The sequence below is a fragment of the Calliphora vicina genome, chromosome 3 (assembly GCF_958450345.1).
Source record: "Calliphora vicina chromosome 3, idCalVici1.1, whole genome shotgun sequence".
NCBI classification, from domain to species: Eukaryota; Metazoa; Arthropoda; class Insecta; order Diptera; family Calliphoridae; genus Calliphora; species Calliphora vicina.
Window position 1 is genome coordinate 81277394 of NC_088782.1, and position 24290 is coordinate 81301683.

Sequence of the window (24290 nt, forward strand, 5' to 3'; positions counted from 1 at the left end):
TTTGGTTTTATTATAATTTCTTTCTTTCGTTGACGTTTGTCTTGCATTTGACACTTAGGCCCTAATGGTGTAAATCACTGGCGTTAAACGCTTCACCAACGCTGTTGTGAACGCGTAACAAAAAATATAAAATTTTATAAATCATTACGTCATTGCGATTACGATGTCACTTCTATTGTCAAATCTCTACGTAGCCGTGGTTGCCATTGAATAAGTTGATACTAAAATTTAAAATAAAAACATACAAAAATATGTACTTATATCGTGTTGGCAATGCTGTAAGCCAAACAGCTGTATGGCGTTTATTTAATTTTGAATCCATAAAATATTTGTGCAAAGAAGACACAAAAATATAACAAAATAAATATTAAAAACATAAAAGTGAAGTTTTCTGCTGGGGTAGAGAACGATACTTGTGGAAGCTCAGTACCGGAATTCAATAATTTTTTAACGACAAAATTTTGTCGTTAAGTTATCAAAATTCATAAGTTAACAATACTTATCTTTAAGAGATACTCCGAATTGAATTATACGGATTATTTTCGTTAAAAATAGTCGGTAAATGACGACATTTGTCAGGTTAACAACAAATAAAATGTTCTAGTTAAGCCATAACGATAATTGTTAAGAAGTTAGTTTTGTAACATAAATATTTGAAATACGCCGTTCTTTGAAAGTACGAATGGTCAACCTTTTTGTGTTCGTTAGATACAGACTGATTTGAGTTTTAAATATACAAATTAACTTGCCTTAATTATCATTTGCTTTTAAAAAATAGTATTCGAATTTTAAGAGCAACTTTTATATGGGGCAAATATCCTTATTTAACACATTTCTGGAGTGTATAATGTTTACCCTATATTAAAATTTCCTAGTGAGCAATTTTAGCGATGTGATACGAGTATAAACTTATATAAAAGCTAAAAAATCGTTTTTAAGACCGTTTTCTTAGAATGATCAATGATCACTTGTGGTGGCATAGACACATGGATTACACTGGGTTACTTTGTTCTTGTTCTTCTGTTTTCAGTAGGTTTCGCGAATATATGTATTTGGGGGAGCTGGTGTTTGATTTTTAAATATAAATGAGATTATTTATTCACACGACTACAATTTTATCTACCAACACGAAAATACAGTGAACATTTTAATAAATAAAAATGATTTTTTTAATTTTAAAAATATTGAAATTTATATTTTTAACTATATTCGTCGTTAATATGTATTACCGAGAGAAATCGTTAACTTCAAATACTGAATATTAAATTCGTTAGAGCAACCGATATTTTTCGTTACTTAACGACATCTGTAGGAATATAAAAAAACTTACAGAATTGCGGTACTGGGCAGATATTTGATGCTAGTCCAAACCTAAAGTAGTTACATAAGTATGTTTATTTCAGAAACAATTATACATATTTAAAAATGTTTAAATATTTGATATTTTTTTTAATAATATTTGACCACTTTTTAAACTAACGCCAAGAAAATTGAAGCGTTAAATTTGACAATCAAAGTGACAAAAAAAGTATGCGTTGCGTTGTATAAAATGTACAATTTCAAAAAAACTGCAATCACAATAACGTAAGAATCAGATGTTACAACGCGAGCAGTCACTTGCTTGAACGCAGTGATTTGCAAACTGTAATTTAATGCAACGCAAAGAAAATGGAGGCGTTGCGTTTTATAAAATTAGGGCCTTAATTACTGGAAATATTCCAGTAAGAACAGAATCGGTGTTGTCTGTTTTCGCATTCAAATACAGAAACACTTTTTTCTCGCACATCGAGAAACGATGGAATTTTTTGCTTCACACTTCATGTGAAAAGTTTTCCGATGTGAGAAATACAGAAACGAGAAACGAACTTCATTTGATTTGCGGGTATCATCATTTTTTTGAAGGTTTTTGCGCAAATAAAAATAATGGCGTCCTTTTTTTTTAAATTTTCACTCCTTGTGATGATTCAACGCACCTAAAGACGCGGATTTTGAGTACATTTTTATGTAGAGCAAAAACGGTTGAATTTATTACAATTCTGATTTCACCAGTCGATTCAGCATCAAAAATTAATACAATTGATGTTTTTTGAATCCTTAAAAATAGGTCCAAAAACACACAACAGGGGGCGCAAATATCATTAAAAAAGAAAAAGAACTTTAGTTTTTTTAAGCATGCACGGTCAAAATGCATTTTAATCTTATCAAAACGACACCAATATTTCCTTTCTATCACAACCCGTTAAAATGTTATGTGGCTTTAAAAATGTGTTGTTAAGGCAAACTAACAAAAAAAATTTTAAACTTTTTTATAAAATTATTATTTTCTTGTTAAATAAATTTGAAGCCTCATAACTTTTTAATGGTTAGCGATAGAAAGAAAATATTGGTGCCGTTTTCCTAAGCATAAAATGCATTTTCATCGTGCATGTTTAAAAAAACTAAAATTCAGTTTTTTATTTTTTTTATGAGATTTACGACATCTGTTGTGAGTTTTTGGAACTATTTTTAAGGATTCAAAAAACATCAATTGTATTAATTTTTGATGCAGAATTGACTGATGAAATCATATTTGTAATATATGCAACCGTTTTTGCTCTACAGTTGAACCACCACAAGGAGTGAAATTTTTTTAAAAAAAAAGGACGCCATTATTTTTATTTGCGCAAAAACCTTCAGAAAAATTATGATACCCGCAAATCAAATTTACGAAATTAACTCTAATGTATATATTTATTACCATGATCTCATAATATTTTTGTTTGTTTATACTATAATTGTATGTATATATTTTATAGAATATAACCATATTCTATAAAATTCTTTTCTTTTTTAATATTGTAAAATGAAAAAATATGATTTGTGAAAAGTTTTTTTCAGTAAATATGTATGTACTTAGAACCAAGTAGATTAGAATTTATTTCTGGTTTTCACTGGCTTTAATATATAAAGGAATTCACCGATACTAGTAAGTATCGATGCTTTTTGTTCGATACCGAGTAGATATCTATACTTTTTTACCGATACAGTATCGAGTACATGTATCGATACCCTAGTGGTATCGTTTCATCCCTAATGAGGAAGCTCTCCGGATGATTGCTCACAATCGGCAAGGACTTTTCGACCCACCCTTGTATGTATTCATACAAAAATAAAAAAAACTGTAAAAATATAAAAGTTATAAGCATTTCAAAGCAGTCATACAATTGAAGTTGAAAGAAGAAGAAATGTTCGAAAATATTTTTTTTTCGAAATTTGTAGTTTTGTTCCCAAAATGAAATTACATTATCTAAATGCAATAACATTTTTTTTACAGAAATATATAAATCGGAGGAAAGCGATGCAAATGTTGAAGAAGCTCTAAACGAATTTGAAGAATTACTAAATAAGTTTCAACAGTTCAAGGATGTTTCCCGATCTCTGTGCCGAGAGGAAGTTCTCCAAAATGCTGAAAGTCTTGCGGAACTGTTTGCAAATATTTTAAATGAAGATTGAATAGTTAAGAAATGTAATAAACTTGCAAATATTTTTGATCATGTATTTTATATTTTACACAAAATTACATTAAAAACATCGCAAAGTTGCACTATATTTGACGTGAGTGTTCGTATTAATCGAATTATTCTTCCGTGAATAAACACATTATTCCAGCCAAAACCTAGCCTTGGTCCAACAAATTATTGTTTTTTTAATCACGTTAGTTTTTAAAAATATGTCCGATATTATCTTTTCTAAATAATTAATTTGCAACTGTTATTTTGGTCAAGATGGTCACCGAAAAAAAGTACGTGAAAAAATATTTAAAACTTTTCAAAAAATAGCAACAGATCTGAAGATTCATCGTCACACTGTTTCCAAAGCCATTAAACAGTATAATTAAGACTTAAACATTGAAAGGAAATCTGGATCTGGAAGAAAAAAGGTCTAACAGATATTGGTAAGGCAAAAGAAGTCCAACAACTCTTTCGAAGAGCACCGAACACTTCTATCAGAAAAGTTAAATGCTCTGATTCTGTTGTGCGCAGAGCCAAAGCTAATGCTCTGTTCAATTCGTATAAAATTTTTTTCGTAGTTGATTATAGAAAATTAAACAGCGTCACTACTGAAGAAAGATTCCCAATTCCAAATATAGACGACATATTTGATAATTTGGGAAGATGTCAATATTTTGCCCTCGATCTAAACCATGTTTCCACCAGATTGAGATGGATGAAAAGACATCCACAAAACAGATTTTTCAACCGCGAGTGGGCATTAGAGGGCTGCACAAGCACATTCATTTGGTCGTCTTCACTGAATGACCTGCTTCACTTCACTCGACAATACTGTAAAATTCCTATGCTTGTACTCTATATCATATACACATTGAAAAGTGAATGAGTATTGGCGCAACAAAAATAAAACGAATGTGAGTTTGTTATGTATACCATGCCCTGCCGCGTATATGTTTTACACTAGCTTGACCCGGTGCGCTTCGCTACCCCTTTCGTAGTAAAATAAAAATGAATTTTATAAAAAAAATCCATATAAATATATAAATATCTTTGTAAGTTTGTTTGTTTGTTGGTTTGTTTGAGCATCACGACTAAACGGCTGAACCGATTTTATTGAAATTTGGAACATAGATAGATCCTTACTTGGAAGCGTCAATAGGCTATATCTTTTTAATACTTGGACTAGAAAGAGATTTAAAGGGGGAAAACCGATAAAATTGGTACCTTTAGTTCTTAAACAATCAAGAGTAAACGGCTGCACCGATTTGATTGAAATTTGGAACATAGATATTCCTTTACTTGGAAGCAATAATATGCTATATAGTTTTTCTTAACTTGGACCATAAAGGGACAAAAGACGGCAAAATTTGTACCACCCATACAAAGTAAATAGTTATTTTCGAATATCTGCAGAACTAAAATTGTGACTATCTTCAAACTTTATTCGAATCAATTTTGTATCACTGTTTGAAGTTTAACTAAAACCTCCCATACAAAGTAAATAGTTACAGTAGTGGCCACCAATTTAAGACAAATACTTGAATTTTTTTCATCAACTGAATTTTAAGTGCGATAGAGCCAAAATAAAAGGACCTCTAAGGGTATGAAATTTATTATTAATGTTTCTAGTTTCTGAAAAATGTTTGGAAAAATCGGTAAAACATATATGGACAAAGATATGTGAAAATACGTTGACTCACCTCAGCGAACATCCGCTGTTAATAACATGATATGACCGAAACTAATGGAACTAAAAATACGAAATTTGGTCCGAATATTTTATAATAATAAAATTATAATGATATAAATGTGAGAAAATATGTTTATTTAAAAAAAAATGTTTGGTCAAGTTGTAGATAAATTTTATGTGTTCATGGTGAATATGTATGAATTGACACAGTCGAATAAAACACACTTGTGTGTTAAAACAGTCCTCATGCATACATATTTGTGGAAATATTTGAAAAAATAATTGACAATTACATGGAATTTAGCAAACAATTTTTGTCTTAAATTCCTGGCCACCACTGTATTTTCAAATATATGGTGAACTATAATTGTGGAAGTCTTGAAATTTAGTCCGAATAGCACCCTTATCATTCGAATATCTGGAGAACTGTAAATGTGAAAGGCTTCAAACTTCATATTAGTTAATTTCTTATCAGTGCAAGAAGTTAATATAAAAATGGGAAGGATCGGAACTTGGGGTGAGTCACCTCCCATACAAAGTAATTAGTTATTTATAAATATCTTGAGATGTATAATTACTAGATTCTTCCAAGGGCTGTGGCACCCCTTCTTAATTTCTGTCATAACAGGACACTGGCATCAACGTAATTTACATAAAGTTTAAAGACTATTACAATTAGATTCACTTAATATTCGAATATTTATATATTTTATCTACAATGGTAACAAAATAACTCATTTGAAGCATTACTTTAACTATTATAATTCTCCAGATATTCACCCTTATCGTGGTTGGCGTAAACATCTTACGCCTACGACAGTTTCGTACTAGATTAAAGATAAAATGCAAAATGTTTCTTTAATCTATTACTAAACTGTCGTAGGCGTAAGACGTTTACGCCAACCACGATTAGTTTTACATAGTCTGGCTAAAAATGAATTTAGTGGCCGAGGCCACTCCCATGCAAAGTATTTTCGAATATCTGCAGAACTATAATTGTGAGTCTTCAAACTTATACGAATCAATTTCTTATCACTGCATACGGTTTAACCAAAAAAGGTAGGGATCGGAACAGGGGATGAGTGCCCTACCAAACAAAGTAAATAGTTATTTCTAAACAACTTGAAAACCATAATTACAATATTCATCAAACTTTACATACAGTGCCGGACTTAAATATTCACACAGCATACAGATTTATTTTTAATCATCCATATTTTTTAAACGAAGGCCCCAACATTCGTACGGCTTTCAACAAAAATATTTATTTACATATAACTTATGGAAATATATGGAAAAACTAAACATAAGGTGGCACATTTCAGAAAAATAATTATCTAATGTTTCGAAGTTCGATTTTAAGGGGGACAAAAATATTCACACTGTTTCTAATTTTTAATAGGAAAATAGTTTTTTTAAATAGTTTAATATTTTGTGGAGTAGCCTATCTTTTTAATGACTTCTTTTAATCGTCTTGGCATTGAATCGACCAATTTTTTGGTGACGTCAGCTCCAATATTTTTCGATTCTTGTAACAGGACTTCTTTAAGTTGAGTCTTACTAATAATATGGTCCTTTCCTACAAGTCCGCAAAATTTATCCCACAGATGTTCTATGGGATTCATGTCAGGTGATTGCGGAGGAGTCTGAAGAATGTGGGGAACATGATGCATTATCCATATTCGGGCGTCATGGGCTGTGTGTTTGGGGTCATTGTACTGTTGAAAATAGAAATGTTCCCAAACTTTAACTTTAGAGCACACTGTAGTAGTTTTTATTTTAAAATATTAAGGTATACAGTTTTGTCCATTGAACCGTCAATGAAAACTAAGTTTCCTACATCAGATGCAGCCATACAACCCCACAACATGACCCCTCATCCGCCATGTTTGGCAGTGTTTACTACATTGTTCTTTTCTATTACTCTGCCGTCCGATTGCTATAAAAGTAAAAAAATATCCTGTGATTTGAAAAATTTTTATACTTTTTTTGTGACCAAGTTTCGAACCTATTTTTAATCAGACTAATATTTACTTTATATGATCTGATACCACCCATTTGAAATACGTCAATAGTACCAAAATAACACATGTAAAGTATTGAGAATTGCACTATTATAGTTCTCCAGATATTCGATAATAAATTTTTACTTTGTATGGGAGAGGCACGTCCCACAGTGCTTTGTCCCCATATAACGATGGGACAAAAATAGAAGGAGTTGTTGTAGAGCTTAGAAATTTGGTATGGTAATATAAAATACCTTAGTTAATAAAAATTAAATTTTTAGAAAAAATCGGACCAAGGACACGCCTACCTCCCATATATGCGAAAAATATAATTTTTAGTTTTGGCTACCTAATTGATCTTAAAATTATTTTATTGTGATTGTAGCAAAGACTCTTGGTCCTGGCATATATCCTTAATTGTGAAAATTCTATAACTTTTACAAAAATGATCTGAACTTGGTATGTTTATTTGTATTTACTGAATAACTTTTTGGGTTGAGTAAGCTTTGTCCGTCCGCCTGCCTGTCCGTCTCCATCTATCTGTCCGTCTGTCCATGTAAATTTGTTAATCAAGGTATGGGCCTTTTCGGAAATGCATCACTGCGCTGCATCTGATGCCCAGTACGTTCTAAATTGCAAAAGTTGGCAACACTGCAAATGTCTTGAGTTCTAAAAAGCAACAGAGAAACAGATGCCGCGCAAAAAACCCAATTCCAAATATAGACGACATATTTGATAATTTGGGAAGATGTCAATATTTTGCCCTCGATCTAAACCATGTTTCCACCAAAAACAAGCATCAGAAAAATGGCTGATGCATTGTCTGCGCAACAACATCAGCTGATTTGCATCAGCATCGCAAACTAATCACAGATGCGCATCAAATGCAGTGCAGTGATGCATTTCCGAAAAGGCTCTATATGTCGCAATTTTAAACATGTTCCCATGATATTTGGTCCACATCACTTTTTCGACTCAATTCGGTTCATGATTTCACCTAGCCTTCGTTCAAATGTCCTCTCGAGCACAGTGGGGGAAATGAAAAAAAGGTGGAAATAAATCTGTAACTTCTAAACCAACAGTCCGAAGTTAATAAAATTCCACGGAGGAGGTGTAGCAGAGTTTAAGTTTTAAATTTGGACTTTAAAGACTAAGGTAGGGCGGAGCCTCAAGGCCAAAAAATGGGGTATTTCGGGTATATGAAAATTTAAAAATGATGCCAAATTTTGTTCTCGACCTGATTTGAAATATTAGTCTGGATTTTGGCTAATGTGGATCCAAATCTCTCCCTATTTTGTTCAAATATACATTTTTGAATTACCAACAAATTAGTAATAGGAAAAAAGAATTATTTCAAAATCTTTACTTCACTTTTAAATTTTTTTTTGGAATAAGTACTTACATTATTGTTATACAAAAAAGAAAAACAATATAAATAATGTAATAATAATAACAGCGCGGTCCAGAGCCTTCCGAAATAGACCTATTTTTTGTGTAAATTGCAAATTCATGTCAAATTTACTATAATCGCATAGCTGCTTTTAAAAAACTAAAAACATTCTTGTATGACCCAACAATATGTTCTTAAATATCTTGCAAATAATTTATAGCCCGGACATCGGTAAAGTCAACAAAGGCAAAAATCTAAAAAAATTCTTTCTCACTTTTGCATTTGGTTAAAAAATTTCTACATAAGTGTCAAATTTCGATAAAAATACATATAATCGTATTTTAAAAATTAAAATTTTCTAAAAAATCAGCTACTTGATTCCCATATTTTTGGAAAAAGTCTTCAATCAAATGTTTAATTTTTAAAAAATTAATAGATTTTTGAAAAGAAGATAAAATTTCCTATATATAGTATGTATATTAGGCTGGGTCGATTTTTTTCATAAAAAATCGTATAGCAGAAACGCATTCTACGGTAAATTCTAAGAAATTTTCCCCAAGAAACCATAGGTCTAAAATCAAATCCTTTTATCTAATAAAAAAACTATTAAAAAAAATATATACTGAAATATCATTTGATAAAAGTCGAAAAGCGCAAAATAGGATTTCATTTTAGACCTATGGTTTCTTGAGGAAACTTTCTTAGAATTTTCCGTAGATTGCGTTTTTGCTATACGATTTTTTACTTTTTTATCGTCCATACAATTCGACCCGGCCTAATGTATATCTTATATTTTCCAAATGTCTCACTAATGGATTCAAAATACATAACTCACAGTAATTAACATCATCTTGTAGTGTTCTATTTTGCTAATGCAGTAGTCAGCAATGCAGAAAAAAAAACATTACAAAACGGCAATATTCTGTAAATTTTTAAATTAAATAATCCATTAGAAATATTGAGAGAGATATGTCACAAAAAAAGGTGATTATAACATATTACCTCAACTTGCTTAAAATTATATAATATTAGCGCAGTCTGGTTAAGATTTGGTGCCCAATTTGACTTCCATATAATAAAGTTTCACTTTTTTATTTAATTGAATGTAAGATATTAATATTTGTTTCCTTGAAATATTTCTCGAAAATATCGGGGTTTTAAAAAATAAAAATGCAATTAAAAATTCGGGTTTTTAAAATGAGGTTTTATTAATTATTTGATTCGGGTTTTTTCTTTCTTTTGGGACGTACCGTACACTCGGGGTTTACAAGAGTAAGTGATATTATAATTACAAAAATGAGAGAACAATAATAAACATAGAATGGCCAGTGAATAGAATGGTGTTGTGACCGGGGTTTGTTGTTGCGGGTTATATGGATGGGGTTGCTGTTGCTGCTGATATGTCAGTGGGTGTTGTAGCTGCTTCTGATATTGCGGGAGTTGTTGTTGCAGATACTGCTAGGGTTGTTGCTGTTGATTTCGAGACTGCGATTCACTGTTGACATCTAGCTATATGAGGAGAGAGAGAAGAAAAAATACAAATTAGTCAGCTTCTGATTTTGGCAAGAGAACAAGCTTCAATATGGGCCGGGTAAAAATGCCCGAAGCTTTTCTCACGTCTGCTGAGCGGACCTTACTATCTTGCCCTAAATGAGTCTTCTCTATCCCCTAAGGGCCATTCATTCGGGGGTAAATTATCTTGACGGATCACAACTAAATCTCCTACTTTCAAGTCCCTTTGTGGATATTTCCACTTAGTTCGCCGATGGAGTTCTTTGAGGTATTCCTCTTTCCATCGCAGAGCAAACTGATGATGGAGCACTTTGAGTTTTTGCCATCTATTAGCAATACTCAAATAGAGATCGGAATGATTGGGTTCTGGGGGTGCCAAAAGAAGCGCTCCAATCAAAAAATTACCAGGGGTTCACGGAACTAAATCGAGGGGATCATTGCTCATTGCAGTTAATGGTCTTGAGTTTAAGCAAGCTTCAATACGGCTTAACATAGTTAAAAACTCCTCAAATGTAAATTTTTGCATTCCAGCAATTTTGCGAAAATGAGTTTTTACACTCTTAACGCCGGCTTCCCATAAGCCGCCCATATGAGGAGCCCCAGGGGGTATAAAATGCCATTCAACTGGCTGAGAACTATTTCGTACAAGTACTTTTTGCCTCAATTGGAGTAAAAACTACTTTCGGTCAACTTCCAGTAAATTAGCAGCACCGACAAATGCAGTTCCGTTGTACGAGTAAACATGAGCAGAACAACCTCGACGAGAGAAAAAACGGGCAAAAGCAGCAAGAAATGTTTCGGTCGACAAATCACCGGTTGCCTCTAAATGAATCGCCTTTGTGGCGAAACAAACAAACACCAGAACATAACCTTTTGTTATTCGGCAACCTCTACCAATGTAGGATTTTATGTCGAACGGACCTGCGAAATCTAAACCAGTATGGGTAAACGGTCTCGAAAGAGACGCACGTTCAGGGGGTAAAGCAGCCATAATCTGCTGACCGGTTTTCTTTCGGTAAATTGTACATTCCTTACAATTGAAAATAACTGTACGAATTAGATTCTTTAATTTCGGGACCCAAAACTCATTTCTAACTAATCTGAGCATTAATGAATGCCCACCATGGGCAGAGCACTTGTGAACATGTTCAACAAACAAACGAGTAAAACGGGCTGCATAAGGCAGAATTTTAGGGTAACGCTCATCGTATGTGAAGCCAGGTGATCGAACTAATCGACCATTGATTCTGACAAAACAATTCGAGTCAATAAACGGGTTCAAAGTGAGTAAATTACTCTTGGAAGATATGGGTTTACCTTTTGTGAGTAAAGAATATTCGGGTATATAATTCTTTTGACATACTAGAACTAATCGATCACGTGTAAATCTCATTTCTGATTGGGTTAAATCTAAAGTGTTGTACAAGCATTTTCGGGTTTTCAAATACTGCAAACACCTGAACCAATATTGCATTGCACGGGCTAAATCTGAAAAACGTTCCAGTATGTAAAATTTTTGTTCAGTCTGAACAGAAAAAGAATGAACTTCTAAATGTAGATGTTCGGTAACGATATTTTGTGGCCAGTATTCTCGCGGTTGTCGTAACCACGAGGGACCATACCACCATAAGGGGTTATCTACTAAATCTCGAGCAAGAGTTCCACGACTAGCGAGATCTGTGGGGTTATCTTTGGAATCAACATGAAACCAATTTTCGTTACCTATTTTCTTTACTATTAGTGCAACTCTGTTCTTGACAAAGGTTGGCCAATGACACGGGGGTTTTTTGAGCCAAGATAAAACCATAGTAGAATCGGTCCACATATAAATCTTTCTCTTGTCTAGATTTAATTGACTACACAAAGATTCTATCATATTTGCCATCAAAGCCGCTCCAAAAAGTTCTAAACGGGGTAATGTTTCAGACTTAACAGGAGCTACCTTCGTCTTTGCAGAGAGTAAATGTGAAGTGATTTCATTCACCGAAATACTTCGAACATAAAGAGCACAGCCATAAGCCTTTTCTGAAGCATCAGAAAATGCATGAAGTTCAATTTCATGACTCGGGTGAAAATTAACCCATCTTGGAATGTTAATTTTCTCAATATTCGGGTAATCATTTAAAAATGAGCGCCATTGCACAAGGGTTAAGGCTTTTAAACTTTCATCCCACTCTGTCTTGTCTTTCCATATTTGTTGCATTATAATTTTTGCAACAATAATTTTTGGAGAGAGCCAACCGGCGGGGTCAAATAGCTTAGCTATTTCTGACAAGACAGCACGTTTTGTCACAATATCCCGGCGTGATATAAGTCGGAAGTAGAAACTGTCAGTATCAGCATTCCATCGCAAGCCCAGGGTTTTTGTTGTGCTAGCATCTGCAAATTTTAAGAAGTCTGCATCAAGCAGATTCTCACGCAGTCCATTTTCGGAAAACGAAACCGGCCCATCGAGAACATGGGTGAGTTCAATATGTCTCTCAAAAGCGTCTTCTAGCTCATGAGAGCCAGCAAGTACGTAATCGACATACATTTTTTGGGTTTTCAAAATTTGAGATGCTAACGGACTTTGGGGTTCACAATCGTTGGCCAATTGTAAAAGAGTTCGAATCGCTAAATACGGTGCACAATTCACTCCGAATGTGACTGTATTTAGCTCATAGTCCTTTATATCCGCTGAAATTGTGTTTGTTCGGGATGAATTAAAATTGGCGATACATTTTCTCAATGTCAGCGTTAATAACGTAACGAAAGAGTCGCCATTAGAGGATTAAGACCGTAAGGTCTGCCTGTAAAACAGGACCGGGGTATAATATATTATTAAGGCTTACGCCATTGGAGGATGGGTTTGAAGCGTTAAATACCACACGGAGTTTGGTGGTCAAACTGTCGGGTTTAAATACTGCATGATGCGGTAAATAATAACTAGTCGCTTTTGAATCAGAGGGATTAACTGCTTTGATATGTCCCATTTCAAAATACTCGCTAATCACAGTGTCATACTGTGATTTCAATTCGGGGTTCTTTAAAAGTCGAGTTTCATTTCTCATGAACTGGGACAAAGCACTATGTCGAGAATCTCCTTATGTCACTTCATTATAAAATTCTCGACGAAAAGGGAGTGAAACTACATAGCGACGATCGGGGTTTCTATAAGTAGTAGTCCGGTAAAGCTCCTCACAAATTTCTTCGCTTTCGGACCATCGTGTCGCTTGTGGAACTTCTTCAAGTTCCCAAAAACGAGCAAGTTGGGCGTTCAGCTCAACGTTGAAACTGGGGTCTATCGGGGATCCGACAGAAAGAACGCACATAGTAGAGGAATTTCCAGCCAAGCAATCCATCATACCAGTGACATTTGTCGATGGTACTGACAATGTTGGTATAGAAAGATTCCTTTGTAATCTCCTAGAGATAAAGGTGCCTTGCAAATCAGGGTCAACTTGCGCTCGAGCCGCACATCTGAGATCGTTCACATGGACTATACAAATAGCCGAGCCCAACAGGACTGTGGAATGGGGGTTAGGGCTCAAATGTGCGGCATACGTATGAACGTTTTGAGCCGCTTGAAGGGGTAAAATTAAGAGGGGGTTGATTTTGGGTGCTTGCTGGAATCGGGATAACATTATAAGGGTGTTGTAATGGTACATTAGTACCTGAAGCTATAGGAAATTGGGTTGAAACTTGAGAATTTTGACCTTGCGGTCTTTGATCTCTATGAAGCAAAGAGTGATGCTTCTGTCTACACAAAGAACAAACATGAGTACTTCTACAATTCCTAAAATCGTGAGAAGTCGCCAAACAATTCTATCATCGACAGTCTGACTCAAGAAGTTTGGACAAAGTCTAAGGGAGTGTGAGCCTTGACAAAAAACAATGACAAACTGTGGAACTATGGTTAGTTTTTGTCTCAAAACTTTGAACTTTTCTAGAGTCATTAAATGATTTCATAGGGGCATTAAAACTCGAGTTCTTTCGTGATAATGTGTTCGGGGTTTTGTTCATATTTTGAACTGGGTTAGACTGTCTTATATCAGAAATCGACTCAAGAGTTTTAGAATGAGCTGTCAAAAATGCGTCCATATCCTCCCACTTTGGAGATTTTGGACAAAGTTTCTTCGACTGTTCCCAGAGACTTAAAGTGTTTTCGGGTAACTTTGTAGCACAAATATATACTAACATAACGTGATAAAATATTTCCGGGGTAACTTCTAATAGTGAAAGATTCGTAATACAATCATTAAGAGTTCGTTGTAGATTTTTAATATTCGGGCCTGTTTCCTGGGTAATGGGTTTAATACTCAAAAGAGTTCGAAGCTGTTCATTTATAAGAGCATCTTTGTTCTCATACGTATCAACTAACTTTTTCCATGCCACTGCATGCCATCATTAGTTAATGAACAGTTTGTATGACATCATGAGCATCCTTTGCAGTTTTCTGCAGCAAACAAATCTGAGAACATGTCTCAGAATGAAGGCAAGTTCTTATAGTCACCATAGAAAATAGGGGTGTCGCAAGGGGGTAAATGAACAAATGGCATTGAATTTATTCCCTGATCGATGGACTTTTCTGCCTTAGTAGCAGTTTTTAAATTGTCCAAATAGGTGGTTATCATGGGGATACCACGAGTATAAGTACTATAAGAAGCCATATATCTGGACTTCACCTCAACAATCTGTGGGGTTTTCACTTGTTCAGCCTCGATCAACAAAGTATCGTATGCTGAACGAACAGCTTCCCATAAACGGGTTAATTCTTTTTCGTGGCTAGTTAACGAACCAATTCGATGTTCGCCTACGGGTATTATACAAATATGAGCCTCGAACTCTGCCAAACGATCGGCATTACGAATCAATGCGGACATGTCCATTTTTGATCTTAAAAAATATCGGGTAATTTTGAAAAAAGCAAGAAAAATCGAGTAACAAAATTTAAAAATAATCAAAAATTGGGTAAATTGTTTAAAAATTCAAAAAATAAATAAACTAATCTTTAAGTAATTCAAAAAAAACTTGAATTTTATCACGATTGTGGTCTTTGAAATATAGAGTAAAATCGAAAAACGACAAAAAACGAGTTAAAGTTTCAAAAATTTCGAAAAAAATCTTAAAAAGATGACAAATTTCAAAAATATTTGGATTAATAGGAATTCACAAAGTAAAATAATGGGTTAAATATGTAAAATATTAAGTAAGAAAGTGAATTTACACGTTGTTCGTTTTTTCTCAAGATAAAAATATTTAAAAAAATTGGGTAAATAATTTGAACAACGATTTTCTATAGTGTAAATGCACTTTCAATATTAAAAAAGGTATATAAAATGTTTAATATACACTATTACTGCAAACGAATAAACGGTTACTCACTTTCGAATAAAATTAAATAATTAATTTTCACTAAACATAATTATTTTTTAATTATATTTTATTCACGGATTAAATTTTAATTTAGGGTGCCCCGATAGACCAGTCGATAGTGTGCTGAACTATTAATCTGAGGGTTGCTAAATCAATCAATAAATTTATTTACACGGGTTAAATATCAATAAAATGAGTTAAACAGCACTTTAATACAATAAATTACTCGATAACCGGTTTATTCGCACGATTAAAATATTGCAGCACTAGCGTAGGTGACAATATAAAGCAAAGAGAAAATAAAAAAACAAATAAGAAAGTATGGTCGGTCAAGCCCGACCATATAATACCCTACACCAAGTAAATGAGTAAAAATATTTTTCTTTTAAAATATCAATAATTTATATTCGTGAGTGATTTTCGGAAGTGGTCCTTGTATGGGAGCTATGACCAATTATGGACCGATCACCTTAAAATTAGGTCGTATGATTTATGTCTATATTAAAGTTAACTATGTTGAATTTTGTGTGTATACCAACATTTTTAAGCGATTTATGTACGTTAAAGTGATTTTGGGAGCTATGACTAATTATGGACGGATCGTAACAAAATTTGGTGACATGAATTTTGTATATAGAAAACTTATTTGGAGCGAAATTTGTGTAGATACATATATAAATTAAACATTTATGACCGATAAAGTCCAATTTCGAGGGGACATTTGTATGGGGGCTAGGTGAAATAATGGACCAGTTTCAATATGCTTGGTCCTTGGGCCGAAAAAGTAATATGTACCAAATTTGATCGAAATATCTTCAAAATTGCGACCTGTACTCTGCGCACAAGGTTTACATGCCGGCTGGCTGGCTGTCCATGTAATCGACTCAGAAAGTGATTCTAAGTCGATCGGTATACTTTAAGGTGGGTGTTAGACTAATATTTTTGGGCGTTACAAACATCTGCACAAACGCATAATACCCTCCCCACTATAGTGGTGTAGGGTATAACAACCAACAATTGCAGTCTTACTACGTTTATACGTAGCCTATTCGCAAATAAAAATTATTTGCAATTAACTAACTCACTGTTTATATGTCACATTGGTTACGGAAAATTCTTGTTTTTATGTGATGCCGGATGGTAAAATTTTATTATTTGGTAGCTCTTTTATAGTGCATTTACACTTGTAATTTTCAAACTAGTTTATGAGCATAAGCTACTTTCATAAACCATACCGTTTACATCAGCATTTTGGTCAGTTAAGTGGTTTATTTTTGACAAGTCATAAAACAGCTGACTTCAATTTAAAAAAATTTAATAAAAATATGGACGTATTTACGAAAAAACGTTGCTGCATGTACATACATATATACATATGTACATATAAACATACCTTTTATTTTCGTTGTCCATATTATATAAAAAACACTTTTAAATAAATTTTTTAAACTTTTTCTTATTGTTTGGCTTTTTTTAAAAGAAAACAGTTTTTTTATTTTTGAGCAAATGTCAAATGTTACCAGCGTTGCTAGAAAAATGTTGAAAAACAGAGTTGCATTAGCAAAAACTCGTTGTTTGTAACTAGTTTATCTCTAAAGCTAGTTACAAACCTGTTTTTGTTTTGTATGGATAAACAAGTTTCTTAAACTAGTTTATCACCATAAACAACTTATAACATGTTTATGGCGTAGGTGTAAATGCACTATTATTGAATAAATTATGATACATTTTTTATTTTTTTAAATGTAAAAATTATAGAATCAAAAATTCTTGTCCGTCTTGCAATCCAATTAATTCAAAACGCTATGAAATATTTAAAAAACATCTTAATAAACTAAAAGCGTTAAAACATATAACAATGCTTAATATCTTATTTGCAAATAGTGTCGTTAATCAGGAATTGTTTTCGTGAGTTAGCTATTCGCAAATAAAAAAATTATTCACTGTTTATGCGGCATTTTTTTCTAATTGCAATATTTTTATTTGCGAATAATACGTAGTATGTAACTTTTTTCAATGTTATTATTGTCTTATTACAAAAAAATAACACACACACTCACTTTATATTGTGTTTGGGTATAAAAATTATATTTTTTATTTTTATTATTATTTATTTAATATTATTAAAATATCACAAAATAATTCAATTTTTATTTTAATCGCGTGTCCGTCGGTTTTTGTTTACAATTAAACTAGCGAGTAAAATGTTTTTCTTCTTTATTCTCTTTTGTGCTATATTCGTTTAGATCAACACAGTTGAGTAAAAAACGTATTACTATTAAAGCTTTTGTTAACAGCAGAGTTAACAGAGAATAAAGAACTGGGATTAAAAAACAACAAAAACACTGAAGTAAATAAAAATATTTTTAAATAAAAAAAAAACACTGGTAATAAGGGAATAAACACTGTGAATAAATATATGAAAAAATCTACAAAATATAAGTGTTTTTTCTTTTATTTTTGGAGAAATTAAAAAAGTGAGGAGAGAAAAAAAGGAATACACTGAGTAGAGAAAAAAAAATCGTTTGTGTTTTGCCGACGGCAAATTGCAAGGGGTTTTTTAACTTGTGGGTTATTCTTTTGCTTTTTATAAAAACACTTTTTTTTGTCACGTTTTGTTTTATCACCTTTTTTCCGTAGGTTTTGTGGGTAAGTGGGGTTTTAAGTAAAATATTTCCAAATTTGGTTGGGGTTATAGAGAAAAATCCTCGGTTCTCTGAAAATAATAATATTTTCATGAAATATCTCAAGGCCTCGGGGGTTTCTATCCGGTTCGAAGGACCAAAAATGTTTCCTTGAAATATTTCTCGAAAATATCGGAGTTTTAAAAAATAAAAATGCAATTAGAAATTCGGGTTTTTAAAATTGGGTTTTATTAATTATTTGATTCGATGTTTTTTCTTTCTTTTGGTATAGTGATATTATAATTACAAAAATGAGAGAACAATAATAAATATAGAATGGCCAGTGAACAGTAACTGGCCATATACACTGTGCGCATAAACAATATTATTTCATATCGTTTGTAGCATTACTTTAAGATTATTACTCTATAATACATAAAATTTAGGTAAAAATTTTGAAGTTACACCTATTTGAATATGCAATTTTTTTTAAGTTGTGGCAAAAAGTTGGTACTAATCTTTTCACTGCCATTTTAAAAACACTATATACTAAGAAAAAACATAATAAAAAATGTACGATTTTTTTTAAAATTCCAAAAATTTTTTGTAATTTTTGAAATATTTTTTTGAACGATAAAAAATAATTTTAGTCGAAATATTTTGTAAAAATTTTACTACTGCCAAAATTTGAGCATACCAAGGAACTCAAAAAAAAAAATTTAAACTCCTTTTTAAAAAAATTAATTTTTGAGAATTATTTTCTTGAAGCAATTCAATCATTTTTTTATTCATTAATTTTTTCTTAAATTTAACTGACTTTAGCGACCTCTGGTGAAGTCTAGGAGAGTCAAATAAAACCAATTCCTAAAAATTTATTTGAGTTGTGTTGTTAGCTATCGATCAATATATACAAGGTGGCGCAAAAGTAATCCTCCTATCAGAAAATGCTATAAATTTTGCGATTGGCCCCTAATGTCTGTTCTGTTTTGACATTTGTGTAGTAAACACAAATACACGTTAATAAACAATGTTACGCTACACTGCTCCAGAACGCGGAATATTGCTGACTATTTATTTGACAAATAATCGATCGGTGACTTTGGCACAACGTGAATTTCGTCGCAGATTTCCTGGCCGTCCAACGCCTACTGGTGAAACACTGCGACGTTTAACCGCTCGCCTCGAAGAGACTGGCACAACACGAGATGCTGCCAGGCGTGGAAGACCCCGGAGTAGCAGAGAATATTGCTGCTGTAGCTGAGGATGTCATGGAAGCGCCGTCGACATCGACCAGACGACGTGCCACGCAAATGGGTCTTTACAGCGAATTTTGGTACAAGATTTGAAGATGTTTCCGTACAAACTCCAGACGGTGCATCAGCTGTTAGCTGCTGACCGCCAATCGCGTCTAACATACGCTCAAGCCACCACCAAGAGGAAGATGATTTTTCATCAAAAATAATCATGAGTGATGAGGCCCATTTCCATCTTAGCGGGTACGCAAATAAGCTAAATTTACGCTTCTGGGGCACTGAAAATCCGCGTGTAACCCACGAAGAGCCATACACCCGCTCAAAGTCACTGTATGGTGTGCTGTTTTCGCTGGAGTAGTCATCAGATCTTTTTTCTTCGAAGACGTCGCGGGCCAAACGGTTACTGTGAATGGTGAGCGCTACAGAGCAATAATCAACGAGTTCTTTTTGCCGCAACTTGATGAATTGGGATTGGAAAACATGTGGTTATAACAGGACGGTGCAACGGCACACACTGCACGTGCCACAACCGATATGCTGAAGGATTCCCGGTCGCCTAAGCTCCCGTTTTGGCGATTTGCACTGGCCAGCAAGATCGCCTGATTTGACCGCTCCAGACTTCTTTTTGTGGGGCTTTATGAAGTCGCTTTTATGTCAACAAGCCTCAGACTCTTGCAGCTCTTAAAGACATTATCCGTCAAGAATGTGAGGACCTATCGCCGGAAGTTTTGGCCAAAGTGATGGAAAATGCCATAAAAAGGGCTCAAATGACAATCAACTGTGGCGGCGGCCATTTACATGACATCATATTCTCGACTTGATGTAAAAAAAAAATTAAAAAACCAAATAAAAATAATCCACAAGTTTTTAATTTTTTTTTTAATTACAGCCAAAAAACATCGGAAGTTTACTTTTGCGCCACCTTGTATTTTATCATATTTTGAGACAAAATTTTTTATTTTGATTTTTGTCTATAACTAGGTACTCTGTTCAAAATTTCGTGCAAAATGCTGTCAAACTACATATAAAATATTTGGAATGAAATATATGCGAAATAATGTCGCAAAAGTTGTACTCTGTTTTTATTGTGGAAAACATGTGAAATACATCTGGCAACCTTATTTTTCCACACGAAATAACATACGCAGCACTTCTTTCGCACGAAATTAAAAGCAACAGCTAGCTGTCAAACAGCATATAAAATTTTTCGCATGAAAAAACCATGATTTTTCGCAAATATGAACAGAGTACCTAGCTTATGAGACAAAAATCCTTATTTTTAAGCAGAACAGGATACTAGAGTTGCCACTTTTATTTTTGCAAAAGGCGGGACAATTTTAAAAATAGGTAAAAATGGCGGGATTTTCAAAACTTACGCAGGACAAAAGATAATAAATTATATCTCAACTATCTTAACACGAGCGGAGTTCACTATTAAGTGCGAATGGTCTTGCATCATTGCAAATCCAAAATTTTAAAGGTTTTTTGTGTGTTTTGTTATTGGATTCGCACTTAATGTTATTACCAGGGCAAAGATTCATGTTTGTAGTCAGTAACTCAAAATCACTTTTGACAATTTATCATTCCGAATCGAAGAATTTGTAACAAAATGGCATCGATTTGTTGTTGCAAATTTTTTCATATTTTGTTATAAATGCATATTTAATTTTCTTTTGATATATTTTTGTAGCAGCAAATAGTCTAACGGCCATTCTCACAATGTACGATTAAAAGTTAACGTGAACTTTAACCGGAAGTTAGGCTAATTTGAATTTCACGATGTACGATTAATTCTTAATTGACACTATTTAACAACAAAGTTGCTGTTAAATATAACCGAACAAATTTCGCCGGTTAGCATCTTAATTGTAAGAAATATAATAAAAGAACATGGAAAAACATTTATATTTTTGTAATATTTATAATTTTTAAAAGTGTAAAGCGAAGAAAAGTAAATTTTGCACGGGGTGATCCATATAACACCCGGATATTGCACTTACAAACCAAACAACAAATGTGCACTTTTGCTTGTTGGTTTTCAGTAATTGTTGTTCAGTTTGTTCTGTAAATTTTACAGTTAGGTACCTTAATATTTTTGAGTTTTATACGTTTTTTTATTATACCACTAAGAAAACACAAACTATTATTTTTTATGCCGTGTTTTAGACAATTTTTTATATTTCAATCTTTCATTACACTATTTTTCGTAAACAAATGTATGCATTATTGCCATACTTTCTACTGAATGCTTTGGTTAAGTAATCAAATGATGGTGAAACGTAAATCGGTAACCGTTGGTTAAATGGTCCCCGTTAAACAAACCGACAGTTAGTTAATTTCCCGGTTAAAATTAAATAATCGTACATTGTGAAAATGGCCGTAAAGGTATTTTATTCAAAACTTATTCCTGTAACATGTTTAGCACATGGTTTACATCGAGTAGCCGAAGAAATTAGATCTCAATTTGAAGATATAGATTTATTAATTTCGAATGGAAAAAAGTGTTTTTTCCATTCGTGTTGCTTAATTTAAAGAAAAGTAACCAGTACAATTACGTACACATTTCGATTCCTTTGAATTCAATTTTACAAAAAAATTTACAAAAACTGAAAATTCTGCATTTTCTCCGAATTTTCATTAATACAAATCTACATATTTCTCGAAAACAATGCAAAAAATTAACGAGTTTCACCTATTTATTTAATACTAGGACCGCCTGGTGGTCAAAATTCGACCACTAATAACGATGTTGTACAGTTACTTTTGAGTACATATATGCAAACATATTTTTCACGTGTGTGTACAAATGCATGTGTATGTATTTAGATGTGCATAAACATGTTGTTGTTGTTTTTCAAGCAAATTTAAAACGCTTTCTACCACTTTTATGGAAAGAATTTTTTAAAAAAAATTTATATTGTGCACATCTAGAGAACATAACCTCTTAAACCATATAAGTTTCATCAATATTGGTGGACAATAAGATACATAAAAGTGTACCACAAAATAACGTGTGGCCTATTTATATATATATATATATATATGGGGGATTTCATGTCAAGTGAACCAACTTTTGAAATCGATGTCTTCCGATCGGGATGAAATTTGCACCAAGGTTAGCTCTATTGGATAGTAACTCAGACACAATTTTTCAACAACATCGGTCGAGAACTCTCTGAGTTATAGGGGGTAAAATTTTGACAATTGGGTCAAACAGGGGTTTTTTCTTATCCATGTAACTTATTACCTATTGTTCTTAGCAAAATGTGTTCCAAATAGTATAGATAGCTATTTCTTCGATCTTTCGAAAAAAAATATTTAAAAAAAAAAATAAAAAATTTTTAATATTTTTTTTCCGAAATCAAAAACTTTTTTTTAAAATACGCTATTTTTTTTTATTTTTTTTTTTCTTAAAATAAAGTTTAGATATTTTCCTTGAACACCTACTTGGTCGCTTAGTGGGATGCGAGTGGGATATCTATCAAAATAAATATTTTGTAACTCAAAACATAAAATTTTTGACTTTTTTTGCAAAATCAAAAACTTTGACTTTTTTTTTTCAAAATGGACCCTTTTTTAATCTTTTTTTTTAGGTCAACAAAAGCTTAGATATTATCCTTGAAGACCCTTTTGGTCGCTTAGTGGAATGCGAGTGGGATATCTATCAAAATAAATATTTTTTAACTCAAGACTTACAATTTTTGACTTTTTTTTTTGCAAATACGATTTTTTTTTCCAAATGGGCCCTTTTTTTAAAATTTTTTTTGTAGTCAAAAGAAAGCTTAGGTCCATTCCTTTAAGATATTTTTAGTCCCTTAGTGGGATGCGAGTAGGATATCTATCAAAATAAATATTTTGTAACGCAAGACATACAATTTTTTAATTTTTTTTTGCAAAATCAAAATTTTTTTCCAATATGGGCCCTTTTTTAATTTTTTTTTTTGCTCAAAAGAAAGCTTAGGTCTTTTCCTTTAAGACCTATTTTGTCACTTAGGAAGATGTGAGTAGGATATCTATTAAAATAAAAATGTTGTAACTCAAGACATTCAATTATTGACTTTTTTTTTGCAAATTCGAATTTTTTTTCAAAATGGGCCCTTTTTTAAAAATTTTTTTTTAGTCAAAAGAAAGCTTAGGTCCATTCCTTTAAGATATTTTAGGTCCCTTAGTGGGATACGAGTGGGATATCTATCAAAATAAATATTTTGTAACTCAAGATATACAATTTTTGATTTTTTGGCAAAATCAAAAACTTTTTTGACTTTTTTTTAAAATGGGCCCTTTTTGTAATTTTTTTTTTTGCTATAAAGAAAGCTTAGGCCTATTCCTTTAAGATGGTTTTGATCGCTTAGTGGGATGCGAGTGGGATATATATCAAAATAAATGTTTTGTAACTCAAGACATACAATTTTTGTGTTAAAACATTTATTTTGATAGATATCCCACTCGCATCCCACTAAGGGACTAAAAATATCTTAAAGGAATGGACCTAAGCTTTCTTTTGACTACAAAAAAAATTTTAAAAAAAGGGCCCATTTGGAAAAAAAATCTTATTTGCAAAAAAAAAAAGTCAAAAATTGTAAGTCTTGAGTTAAAAAATATTTATTTTGATAGATATCCCACTCGCATCCCACTAAGCGACCAAAAGGGTCTTCAAGGATAATATCTAAGCTTTTGTTTGACCTAAAAAAAAAGATTAAAAAAGGGTCCATTTTGAAAAAAAAAAGTCAACAAAGTTTTTGATTTTGCAAAAAAAGTCAAAAATTTTATGTTTTGAGTTACAAAATATTTATTTTGATAGATATCCCACTCGCATCCCACTAAGCGACCAAGTAGGTGTTCAAGGAAAATATCTAAACTTTATTTTAAGAAAAAAAAAAAATAAAAAAAATAGCGTATTTTAAAAAAAAGTCAAAAAAGTTTTTGATTTCGGAAAAAAAATATTAAAAATTTTTTATTTTTTTTTTTA

General features: G+C 32.5%; 2 protein-coding genes across 2 annotated transcripts in view; one reads left to right on the top strand and one right to left on the bottom strand.

Annotated features, from left to right (window-relative positions):
• The window catches only part of LOC135953161 (uncharacterized), a 123136-nt gene extending 119548 nt beyond the window's left edge, over positions 1-3588 (top strand). Inside the window, exon 4 of the mRNA XM_065502882.1 lies at positions 3314-3588. Within this exon, the coding sequence (XP_065358954.1) occupies positions 3314-3492 (179 nt within the window). The 3' untranslated portion in view covers positions 3493-3588. The remainder of the gene's footprint in view (positions 1-3313) is intronic.
• Positions 1-24290, bottom strand: part of Vps13D (vacuolar protein sorting 13D) — an 862750-nt gene that overhangs the window by 68013 nt on the left and 770447 nt on the right. The gene's annotated exons all lie outside the window — the stretch shown is intronic.